Below are 12,437 nucleotides of genomic sequence, written 5' to 3'. Positions count from 1 at the left end.
CCTCCGGGCGGCGTGGGGGGGGGAGTTGTCGCCGTGACCCCCCCCTCGTGGGGGTGGGGGCCCACCGCGCGCGCGCGGGCCGCGGCCGATGTAAACATTCCACAAAAGGGCTCCCTAGAGAGGGGGCGTGGTCTCGCTGGGAGGGGGCGGGGTCAGTGCCGCCGCGTGGGCGGGCTCCCCGCTGTGACGGCCGCGTTAGCCGTCTGGCGATTGGCTGGAGGTGTTTAGGCTGAACCAGTAGGATAACGGAGGAGGCGGGACGGGGGCGGGGCGCGTTGCTTATACGGACATTTTTCTTCGGCGGTCGCTTCCCCCCCCGCCCCCCCCCCTCTTCCCTCCCTTCCTCTCCACATCCCCTTCCTGGGGGCCGCGGCCAATAGGGGAGGGTGAGGTGGGTGGGATCAAAGCGCTGATTGGTCGCGGGGATGACGGGCATGCGATGCGTTCAATGAGCGTTCGGGGCTCCCCCCCTGCGCGGGGAGGGGCGGGATTTCCCGGGGAACAGAGAAGCGGGCAGCGCTCCGCCGCGGCGGCCGAGAGACGGTTACTCCATCGTACCCCCCCCCTCCCCCGCCAACCCCCCCCCCCCCCGCCCGGGGCCCCGGCGCCGCCCCCGCCCGCCCCCCTCCCCTTCCGGGAGGAGTGGCGCGGGGACCCCCCCCCCCCCAACCTCACCGCGCCGGGGACAGCCCGCCCCCGCCGCCCGCCTGGGAGCGGCCCCGCCGCCCCCTGACCCTGAGGGAAACTCGGCTGCTGCCAGGGACCCGCTTCGAGGTACGGGGTTGCGCGGGGAGCCGGAGGGGGGCGGCGGAGGGGAGGTCGCCAGGCCCGGTGCCGGCCCCCTCCGGCGATCCGTAGGGGGCGGGGCCTGGCGCCGGTGCCGCGCGCGCTGGCGGGGGGGCGGGAGGGGGGGCGGCGGCGGCGGACGGCGGCCCCGGGGGGAGGAGGTAGGTGGCGGTGGGGGGGCGGTCGGTACCCGCGGCGCGGCTCCCCGGGGCAGCCTCGGCCCACACGGGCGGCCAAGCGTCCTGCCGGGCCGCCCCGCCCCGCCGTGCGCCAGGGGGTGTCCCGGCCCCGGCATGGCGGGAGCGGCGGGCGGAGCGTGCGGCCGCCGCTGGGCGCGCTGCGAGGCGGGCGCCTCCCTCCGCCCCTCCTCCCGCCCTCCGCCCGGTGCCGCTCCCGGGCTGCGGCGGGACCGCCCCCCGCCAGCCCGCTCCCGCATTGCACGCCCCCGGTACCGGCCGCATTGCGTGCTGGGCCCCTCCCCCGGGGCTCCCCGCGGCGGGAGTCGGGGGGGGGGCGCTCCGGTGCCCGCCCGAACTTCCCGGGGAAGTTGCCGGTGGAAGCGTTTTGCCGCTCGGGGGCCGCCTCGCACCGGAGCGCCCCCGGTGCGGTGTCCCGGCTGGGCGGCGCGGCCCCGCCGAGGAGGGGTCGGTGCGGTGCGCAGCTCCCGCGCGCAGCCCGGGCCCCCCTCGCCCGCACCGATTTGGGGGCGTTTTTAAGAGCGAGCTGCCATCCCTTCTCCCAGCTCCCCTCCCTGCGTGTGCCTTGAACTTCCAGCCCCGCGCTTCCCATTCCCGCCCCCGTTTTAATTTCTCACGCTCTCCTACATCCATAGAAACTCCTTCGGGTTTTTTCCTGGCGTGGGGTTCACGGAGCTTTAAAAACACGGGCGCGCTCGCTGCCCACTGAGCTAAACACCGTCTTCTCTGCCGTTCCCTGGCCCAGGTTCAGAGTCAGTTTTAATAGTCGTTATTTGTGCAAAGAAACGCGTGTGTCCGATGGATGGGGCTACCTCCCAGGAAAAAAAAGCCATTTAATTGGACCACTAAAACGGTGCAAAACCAAAAAATAATGTCTTTAAAATAGCGCCTTGATCTGAGTAATCAGCTGTATTACTGATTTTTAATCTGTCCAGAGGAATCAAAACCAGTTTGATGTGCTAAAGCCTAGCTTAAGGGTGACCTGACACCTTGTGTTTCTTTCCTAACTTGTCACTTTTTATATTCATCGGCCGCGTTAAAAAGTGTGGGGTCAGTGAACAACTGGGAAGTGCCCAGCTTATTGCAGTACAGCTCTTATCTGGACTTCAGTCCTCCGGTCCTAACTTGTAATTTTGTTTTTAAATACAGTTTCAAAGAGGTATACAATGTTCTAAAATATTGTGCTGCTAATACTACGTAATAAAATGGCGCCTTATGGTAATACAGTGATTTTAAAGCACCTGTAAAATTCCTTCATCATATGAAAGTGCTGTGGCAACCTAGTGTCAGCCTGTGCCAGATGTCCAGGAGCAGAAAAGCACTTTTTGAGGCCTTTTCTTCCCTGCCCGGCTGAAGTTAGCAGTTTTTCAGGCCAGCATGCTCTTTGCAAAAAGGACACTGCGCTTTCTTACCCCAAAGCGTCTCGTCCTCATCCCTCCCACCCACTGCTTCTGGTTAAGACGCACAGTTGCAGCGTGAATTTCTTTGAAAAGCTTCAATGTGGTCATTCACCCAATTTAGTAGTAATTTGCTAAAGTTTGGGGAAACTCTAGGTGTTTGCAAGCAGGGTGGGGAAGGGGGATGCTCTCCCCGCCGCCCCAGCCCGGATTGCCGGGGGAGCCCTCCGCGCAGGCTCCTGGCACGTGTGGGTCTTGGAGCCGGGAGCATCGCGTTGGAATTGGCAGGCGGATCATTTACGTTTCCAGGATTTATGAATCGTTTTCTGTCCAGATTGCTGTTCTGGTCTTCTCCGGCGTTGGAAAGCTTTTATGGCTGTTAAAGCTGGAACAGAAAAGAGAGCCCCGTAATAGCTGTCATTTCAGCCTGGTAGGCAGGGGGTGTGCTTTTGGGGACACGCTGCATTTTTCCAACTCCTGTGGGGTCTTGCCTCTTTTTATTAAAAAGAAGAAAAAAAAAAGACCAAAAAAAACCCTTTAAAATATTCTCTCCATGCACGGGGAAGGTGTACTCAGGAACTGGGCAGAATGATGGTAACTTCTGTAGTGAGTGTAAAGCTCAGTTTGGATCAGCTCTTCACGGTGGGATTTAACCCCCAGGCCGTTTGCTGCCATGGCAAAGCAGGGCTCAGTGCCTTACCAACTTGTTGCCCATCAGATAGAGATAAGTGGGGTTTATTCGTGTCCCATCTGCCTTGGGGCAAGCGCTGGCACCTAATCCGCAGGCTGTCACCATGTCACCTTGCAGAAAACTCTCCTAACTGCTCCTAAAGCTTTGCGTAATGCTTTTCCAGCACCCTTTTCTTTGGGATGTTTCTTGTTTCCTCTTGGAGTGGCTCTCTGGTCACAGATGTGCCTCTCTGCACAGCACCCCTCTGTAATGGGGCTGAGGGCTTATTCCTGTGTTACAGGCAAGGGATCCAGGCTGCGCGGCACCGCACAAAAAATATAGCAGCGATTGCTGAATGAGCTGGGTCATGTTCTGGAAGTCGTGCGGCTGGGTTAGTGCACAGACAGACAGCAGTGCTGCTGGAACCTGAGCCGGCTGCTTTCTAGCAGGCACCGTGATATATGGCATTGAAATCCTACGGGGGACTTGTCCTGCAGGACATCCGTGACGGCTCTGGGGTCCGGAGCCGTAGCTGAGACTTAACGCTTGATGCTCCTCTTGCTTTGAGTCCATTCTCCCTCAAAAGGAAGCCTTTTAAGAAGCCCACACACACGTTAAATGCATCATCTGCAGCTATGCGCTTTCCCTGCCCTTATTCAGACAGGCCCTCGCTCTACACGGACAGAAATCCTCTCTAGTGGCACTTTTACAACTTGGTGAAGATGGTGTTTACCCACAGGCGTGTTGTGTTTCCAACAGGTGCTGAGGCAGCAGAGCTTCCTGATTTGCTTTCTTCCTATTCTCTGTTTGCCTCTTTTCTTTTTGCTTTTGATTGTGACACCTATTTGAACAGCTAATCTCTTAATGCCAGAAGACCCTGCTTGTCCGATCAGAAAACCCAAAATAAAAAAATGCAGATTTTTGAGATCTTATTTGGTAAACAGTTGGGGAGTGGAGCTGCCATGGGAGAGGCGGTTTTGTGAGGGAAGAGGAGAGTACCAGACCTCTCTTGCCTCCGTGGCTCCCGCAGAGTGGCAGGCAGGAGGGAGCCGAGTGTGAGGAGGGAGCCGTGCGGTGCTCTGCCAGCTGAATCCAGCCCTGTCCTCGCTTTGTTCCTTCTCTTTCTGTGTCAGCGCTGCTGGTCCTCTCCTCTCCGCGCTCCACTTACATTTATCGGTCCCACTGGCTTATGCGAGGCAGATGGATGGGGAAATCCTCTGATGAAGTTGGCGGAGTAGAATTGCCTAATTTTGGGGGTGTTACTGAGATGCAACGTACCTTTTTGTAATTAGTTTTTTTTCTTGCTTTACCAGCCAAGGCTCCTTTGTGCGTATTTGTGGTATGTCTGCCTCATGCACCCTACCTGTAGCACTAATCAAAGCTGGTGAGCTGGGGGGGTGGCATGGGAGGTGAAGCTCAGAGGTGTGTTCCTACACAGTGTCCTTCCCCTGCGAAGGAGAACGCTAAAAACCGCAGAAAAGAGAAGGGGGGGAACAAAAAATAGTTTTCATTCACCTGTAGGCAGAATGTAGTGTACTCTAACTGAAGCCAAAAGATAGTTGGGGTAGAAATGATGCTGGGAAAAGGGGATGCAGGTCTCTGTGGACTGCACAGAGCAGGACTTGGTCTGTTCAGTTATTGCCAAGCTCTCATATGTGCCTTGGGTTAATGATTTTAACAAAGGAAAGTACCTGAAGTTTGTCATTTGCTTTCAGTCTTGTGCAGTCCTTGCTGTGTTTTGGGAACTTTTTTGTTTGTTTTTTCTTCCACCTTCAAATGAAGAGCACAGATGATGCAGTTTGAATTGGGGCTTTCTAAATCTTGTTGTTAAAGCTCATAAGGGTATGCCAGAGGTGTGTGCTACATTTCTGAGAAGACAAAGTAAGCGTAGTACTTCTCGTAACATCACCACAGTGGAGGCCAAATACCCAATACAAGTCTCTGACGCTGCCGATTGCAATTGTGTATTTATCCTTGAAATACCTTTCCGCGTTGGCTGGGCTTTGCCATCAGCAAGGGTGCTGAGAGAAATCAGTTGTCACTGAGGGTGGAATGGGTAGAACTGCCCCTTTGAGCAGCAGGCTTCGGCTAAATCACTTTAAAATGACACGTCTAGTTTTGGGGGTTTCATCAATGTCTTTCTTTATCAGCCATGTGGTGTGCTGTAGGAGGGGTAGGACTTGCTGCACAACGGATCTCTCCGGCTTTTGAATGGAGGACGTCCTTGGGAGATGCCAAGTCAAGATCAGCAGGACCTCAGTGAGGAAGTGAATGCACCTAGGGAGCATGCAGCATCGTGTTTTCTTCGGCAAGATGCAGACCAGTTTCTGCTCTGGTGCTGGTTTGCTCGCCCCGCAGTGCATTCCCCTCTCTGCAGAGTTTCGGTAGTGGTGGATGCACAGAGTTAAGATCAACTAGTCTTCCTCTAGGTGCAGCAGAGTATCGAGATCATCGCTCTGCTTGGATTAAAAAAGCTTGTGTATTAGTAATCTTTGTTAAGTGGTGGTCTGCCGTGAGCCGCTCCGACACGGTGGATGCAGACCGTAGGAGCTTAGCAAAGTGTTATCTAGGAAGATTGACTAAATGCTGTTGACTATTGCCTATAATATTGACACTCTCTATCTGTCTCGGCTTTAATATGAATTTTTAAAGTTGAAGCAGGTACAGTGCTTGGATAGAAGCAGAGTGCAAGCTCAGTTAGCGAAGGTGAGGGCAATTTAGAGGGGAAAAAAAACACAGGAGCTTTAATTTTCACTAAACGGAAGCTTTAGTGTTGACCATACAGCAAAGTAGGTAGGTTTCTGGAAGATTGCTCGCTCGGTCTGTGAGAATCAGGAGCTTCAAAAACTGAGGTTCATGCTGCTGGCTTGTATGCGGTGGTGTATCCTCGGTGCTACTGTGATTCCCACGGCCTCACAGGGCTGAGATGTTTGGTGGCTCCATGGGGAGGAGGCTTTTCGGTCAGTCTAAGGTGGCATTTTAATCCTGATAAGGGCACATGAGTCTTCCAGCCATCTTCTGTCCTCAGATGGCCTCTGCTTTAAAGGTTGGCGAGTCCGTCGGCAGCGACAAGTGCGGAATGTCGCTTTGTGAAGTGAGGTGCAGGCGTGGGGTACTCGGCAGCCACCGCGCCGCATACACACCACGGCCGTCCGCCTACAGTACCTATGTGCACACACGCACCCCTTGTCGCAGGCAGCGCGTTAAGCCTGCTGGAACTGTTTTGCTTCTTTATAGGAAGTCACACATGAATTTTATTTTTGAGAACGTTCCTGCTTTGTGGACATCGCGTGTACGTGTCTGAAGCCAGCAGCTCTCGGTTGCTTCCGTGGGGAAGGAGAGCTGTCGCACCATTGAAAGGGTAAGGGGCGACCCAGCCTGGGAGAGCAAAAGAAAGCGGAAGGGCTGGCTGGGGATGCCAGTGTTTAGAGCAGAAGGGTATCCAAGTTGGTGAGTGGGTTATAAATAGATGCCACCAAAGCGTTGCCCAGACTTTACTCATGCAGTCAGCCATTGTCATGCAAAATCCTGGCTAGCTCTGCTGGGGGATGATGGTGCGTGGCCAGATTTGCCGGCATTGCTCAGTTTAGTCCCAGCCCTATTAGCATAAAACTGTGAGTTTTTACAAAGCTGAATGTGGGCTGTGCTTGAGGGGAGCAGCTCCAAGTTAACCTGCCCAGCTCTTCATTTGTCAACAGAGACCAGCTGAAGGAAAACACAACCAGTGCAGGCAAAATGAACTCCTGGAGGGCGCTCCTCTGCCATCTGAGTGTGTGCTGGACACTTTGGATTTTTAATTTGTAAATAAGATCCAGTTAGCGAGCTTTCTCCTTTATTTGGAGTGAGGAGTCCTGCTCTGCCTCCGCTGGCTGCCTCCTACCTGCCAGGTGCTTTGGGGACCTGATAAGGGACTGTTCTGAGAGGTTAAACTTGAAGAGCAACTTCAAAAACAAATGAAGTCATCTTCCTTCTTGTCCTACCCCCTGCAAGTGGGACACTAATAGAGAGAGGGACACAGAGGGAAAAACACTTCATTGCACAAAGCCCGCATTTGCAAGCCCACCTTGATCTATCCTGAACCTCTGTCCCGCGGTTCCTGTTTACACATTTGGTGTGCACTGAGATACTGTGAATGATCTTTGGGTTATTTGGTTAGTGACGGATTTAGACTGTGAAGAGCTGCCCTGACTTGGTAGGTGAGGATTGGTTTAGTTAGCTGTTGTACCATTATTCTGGGGGAACTTAGTTCCCTCTTGTTTATCCCTGCCCACGTTAGCAATGGATGTGTTTAACTGCACCGGAGCTGGAAAGGACTTGCTTTGGAGGGGTCCTGATGAATTAGAGGCAGAAGAGGATGGATTTTACTCTGTTCTCTTGTCCTTCAAATTCCTTAATAGGATGCATATGTTTTTGAGCACCCAGTGCTTTGATGAACAGCAGATAACATCTCAAAAATGGCAATAGCTACAATGCGTAGAAAACAACACTGGAATTTGCTTGCAGAAAAGAGTAGGTGAGTAGTTCAATCAAACAGAGCGAAGAATCTGTGGCGCTTTTTAGAGCCGGGACAGTGGCAAAATGACCTGTCAGATTTGAAGTGAGATGAAGCTGCGCAGAGACAACTTGGAGTAGGGCAGGAACACACTTGCGTGTTGGAGAAGAAAAATACCGGAGAGTAAATGGGAGAGCTGCTGATCAGCGCTCGCTGGCATCCCTGGCCGGCGCACAGGGCACCAGCCGCAGTGCCTGCTAGCTCTGCTCCCGTTTGCACTCTTCAGCTTGGTACTGATGCTGGGGCCAGCGTGCTGGGAGGACCATGGTTGTGTGGCTTACAGTATCCAAAATACTCCTGGTGTAGTGGATCTGCAGGTGTCACTGAGGTTACACGTCTTATGCATATGAAACAGAGAACGCTTTACTTCAGGGCTTTGTAAGTGATTTCAAAATCTGATTACGCATCCTGCTTTTTGCCTCCTCCTTCCCCCTTCCTCCCACATTTTTAAAGCATCTCTCACAGCTGGCTGTCATCCTACCTGGACTGCCCAGGAGGGTTTTTTTCTGCTTTCAACATAGGTTACTTTATCCAGGCTGTGTGTAGGTAACGCACCCTCTCCCCAGTCTTTTGTGCTCACATACTGCACTCTGTGAGCTTTGCATTGCTCAGGGTGTGTGTGTCTGCTTAACACACCCATGCTAGCAACATCCTTTAAGTGAGACTAAAGAAATTGTTAATTCTAAGCGGAGTATTTTATTTCCAATGATAAGGCTGTATTTTTTGTGATAAGCCACAATTGCATATTTTATGCAGAAAGTTGAATCTTAATTCCACTTTCCTATCCCGAGATATCAGTAACCTAAATGAATAGACAGAAACTTGCCCTACCTGCTCTTGGTGAACTTAGCGTCCGTGGCACTGGCAGGGAGCGATGAATCAATTGCATTTGTTAATTGGTCTGTTTTTAACAGGTTTTGTTGTGCTTCCCGAGCATGAGTTCAGAATGAAGCGGCGATTGGATGAGCAGGAGTCACCCGTGTATGCGTCGCAGCAGAGACGTATCACCAGCAGCACCGAAGCTTTTCAACACCAGCACCGCGTGCTTGCCCCGGCGCCTCCGGTGTATGAGGCGGTTTCGGAGACCATGCAGTCTGCCACGGGGATTCAGTACTCGGTAACTCCCAGCTACCAGGTATGTGCACTCGTCCCTTAGCTGCATCTCGGCTGTGGTCCTGCCGCGTGACCAGCCAGCACGGTGGTGTTTCTCAGTAGAGTTCTGTATTTGAGACAAGGTTTTGTTTTAGTAACCAGGAATTCCTCGAGAAAAACTAAGATGGGACGACGTGCTTATCATACATCTCGTTTTAAGCAGTTGCTGTAGGACCATCAGCTTGATTCGTGTTCAGAGCCACCTGAACAAATGTGGTGTGACTTGGATTTTTTGAGTGTGATTCTTGAAATTATTCTCTCAGATCATGGTCTCTGAATCCTAGAGGCAAGTGTGTAAGGGCTTTTTCTCCATTTTTCTTTTTGTCACCAGGAAAAGGTTTGTTCTTATGGTTGCACTGTCACAGACATAGGATATCTTAGGTGATCTTAAGCTTAACAGACTGGATCGAATCAGCATTTAGGTTGAAGACTTTCAGCAAAATTGAAATCTTCCAGAAGACACTACCCCAGAGTCATTGGGTGGCACTCTTCCCTCTGTTGCCTCCTTTGCAAGGAGCTGTCAGCTGGGGAGAGAAAAAAAAAATGCACTTTAAGAGTGCACTGGAGATACCGACCAGGGAAAGTCTGTTCCTGTGTTACTTGTCTTCGCCGTGTTTTTGGCATGTTGTGTCTTCCATGCTTGTGTTGCTGGTGAGTTGCTCTCCCTGTCTAGTGCCTAATTTTAAACACAGCATTTTTTTCTTGTGCAGAAGGGATGTTCGTGCTGATAGTAGCAGCCGCAGAGCTGAGGAGCCTGCAGGCAGACACTTGCAGGGACTGGAAGAGGGTGTGTTTATGCTGGCAGTCCTTCCTGAAAAGAACTTGGATGGACCAGCAAGCAAATCATTTCTTGTTCATGAGGAGGATTTAAAAAAGTGTATCTCATCTAAAAGAGGGTTGAATGGAAAACTCCAGTTTGTGTAAAATGAAAAGTAATTCACTTTAAAAAATGTTTTTAAAGGCTATTTTAATGGATTTTCCAAATTGAAACTCTTCTGGCTTAATGTGTGAAGGAGACCTGAAAAGAGTGTGCCTTCTGTTCCTTTCCCTGCTTTTCTAGGGGAGACACCAAGCTGGGATTTCCCCTGAGCCTGCTGGTGCCAGAGCACCACGATTTGACTGCCAGTACCCAAACTGAATGGCAAGAGTGTAGAGGCTCGTGAAGATTAGTTCATTCAGATGATTGCTTGTGATGTGTCATAGAGAAAAAAGACTGACACTGTCAGGCTAAAAATTCCATTTTATGCTCTTTTTGCAGGTCTTTATGTGAGTTTTAGTGACTAGACAGCCAGTGAGTCTGCAGGCTGGAGAGAACCTGTCTTAGTAACGTGTTCGCGGGGAGGGCTCTCCTGTGTTTGGAGCGTGGCATGAGCGTTGTCTTGTTTTTAGGTCTCTCTGCATCCTCATTGAAGAAAACAAAAGATATTTTTTTGAGTAACATTGTTAGCAGTCATCGTTAAAGGTCAAACTGACTGTGCTCTGCTTCCTTAAAATTTTACTTGTATACCTGGGTCCGGGAAGGCTGACCTTGTTCTCTGCCCATGTAGCGAGCGGAGGCGGCCGCAAAGCCACAGCCGTACGTGACGTCCTCTCTGCCTTGCCAGGTGTCAGCCGTGCCGCAGAGCTCGGGCAGCCATGGGCCAGCCATCGCGGCCGTCCACAGCAGCCACCACCACACCGCGCCGGTGCAGCCGCACGGGAGCCAGGTGGTGCAGAGCCACACTCACCCCACGCCGCCGGCCGTGCCCGTCCAGGGGCAGCAGCAGTTCCAGAGGCTCAAGGTAATGCTGAGCGTTGCTGCCTGAAGTCAACTAACCCCTGCTTAAATCCTTGGCAGCTGGGGGCCTTTTTTGCTTTGGTGCGTAGGGGAGACCTCCCTGCAAAGCCAGCTGGTGACCTCCTAAGGGCTTTCTTGACAAGGCTTAGATGCTTCTCCTGTTTAGAAGACCCTTGCATCTGGAAAGGGACTTTTTTCTGCTGAAATTCTGTTGTTTCAAATGCCATAATAGAAAATGGGCTTGCTAGGGAAAGATTAGGGGCAGGAAGGAAAAGGAAGAAGTATTGCTCAGAGTATTTGGATGAATGGGTTAAATTACCAAAACATTTGGTGCTTTTCTGAACACATGGTATATGTGGGTGGTTGCGTGGGAGTAATTTGGGAGTAAGGAAGGCTCTATTCTGGGATTATGTGCTGCAAAATCCTCCAAAAAAGAGAAAACTCCACCAAAAATAACCCATTTAAGTAGCTACATTTGGTTCAGCTCTAGCGAGAAGGCACATATATATGAATCGATGCCTATTTCTTAGCCTCTTCCAAATATGCTGCAAGTCTTCCAGTTTTGGTGGAACCCACTGCCTCGTGGGATGAAAGGCCCTTCCTTCTGCTGAATGGGGGACACTTGTTTCTAGAGACCGCTGAAAATGGTTTCAAAGCGTGTGGCTCTTTCTCCCAGTGAAACTGATGGCACGTCCTCTGCTGATACAAGACTGGGGCTATGCTTGGTAGTCTTTCTTCCTTTGCTGTCATTTAATTTCAGAAAAAAAGAGAGGTCCTGTGCGTAGCTCTTGCAGCTGATGAGCGTGTGGCCTGGCTGTCGGAGGCAGTAGGGACCCAGAGCTCTCGCTTTAGGCTGTGGCTGTTCGTCCAGTACATCTGAAAATTGGATATTGGTACATGAACGGTTCATAAACTTCTTGCTGTTTGAGGTGTAAAACAATTTACCGCCTGCTGTTGCCATTTTTGAAATCCTTATATGTCGAACTGAAATGTCTGGCTTTTTGAAAAAAGTGCAAGTGTGTACCTGGCAGACATCGACTACGCTGAATATGTCATTTCCACTTTCTGCTTATTCTTAGATTTCCATAATAATTTCCACATAGGAATGCAGGAAAAATACTCAGTCTCGTTCTGTTTATCCTAGCAGTCACTTCAGTGATGGTAAATTTGGAGTATGTTGGGTTTTTCTTTTTCTTTCTCTGAGTAATTCTGCTGATCTGTGTTGCTTTTTTTTTTTTCCTTTTTGTTTCTTTTTGGTACAGTTTTATCTTGTGAGCCAGGAGTGGGGAGTGAGTATCTCTTATTCATATGGTAGTATACTAACCAGGCTCATGATCTTTTTTGCTCCTTAATTCTCTGCCCAGGCTCAGGGCTAACAGCTGTGTTTTCGAATAGTGCCTGTTTTGCAGAACGATGGGAGGTGAAATGAAGTCTTCTCTGCTAACATAACCTGTCTGGTTTGTCACCAGGTGGAGGATGCATTGTCTTATCTTGACCAGGTGAAGCTGCAGTTTGGTAGCCAGCCACAAGTCTACAATGACTTCTTGGATATTATGAAGGAATTTAAATCTCAAAGGTAACAAGCTGCATTTTGCCCTCTTCCTTCCAGGTTAGAAAGAGTGTATGTGGGCGCAGGAGCTAAATTCTGTCCTTCCCTGTGCAGAGTAACACAACTTTCAAAGCAGTTGTGTGCTTTCTTTTCTGAGAGGCATCCCTCCATTTATACTAAATTGCTGCTTAGAGTGGGAGTTCACAAGTTCAGCCTTGATAGCTGATTCATCTGGCTGTCTGGTTGTCTGCCCATTAATAATGGTCAGACTTGGGACTAGATCTCATAGATACAAAATGCTGTCTGGGCTAATAAAATAATTCTAATGTCATTCTTAAGTTCGGTGGTGTATTTATA

The 12,437-nt window shown here is 51.1% G+C and overlaps 1 protein-coding gene across 1 annotated transcript in view; it reads left to right on the top strand.

Moving 5' to 3' along the window:
- Nucleotides 1–670: 670 nt before the first annotated feature.
- Nucleotides 671–12,437, top strand: part of SIN3A (SIN3 transcription regulator family member A) — a 34,856-nt gene continuing 23,089 nt past the window's right edge. The window contains exons 1-4 of the mRNA XM_040601352.1: nt 671–774; nt 8,517–8,737; nt 10,359–10,535; nt 12,001–12,107. Of these exons, the coding sequence (XP_040457286.1) occupies nt 8,549–8,737; nt 10,359–10,535; nt 12,001–12,107 (473 nt within the window). The 5' untranslated portion in view covers nt 671–774; nt 8,517–8,548. The remainder of the gene's footprint in view (nt 775–8,516; nt 8,738–10,358; nt 10,536–12,000; nt 12,108–12,437) is intronic.

The sequence above is a fragment of the Falco naumanni genome, chromosome 7 (genome assembly GCF_017639655.2).
Source record: "Falco naumanni isolate bFalNau1 chromosome 7, bFalNau1.pat, whole genome shotgun sequence".
Lineage (NCBI taxonomy): Eukaryota > Metazoa > Chordata > Aves > Falconiformes > Falconidae > Falco > Falco naumanni.
This window is presented reverse-complemented; position numbering and strand designations above follow the sequence as displayed.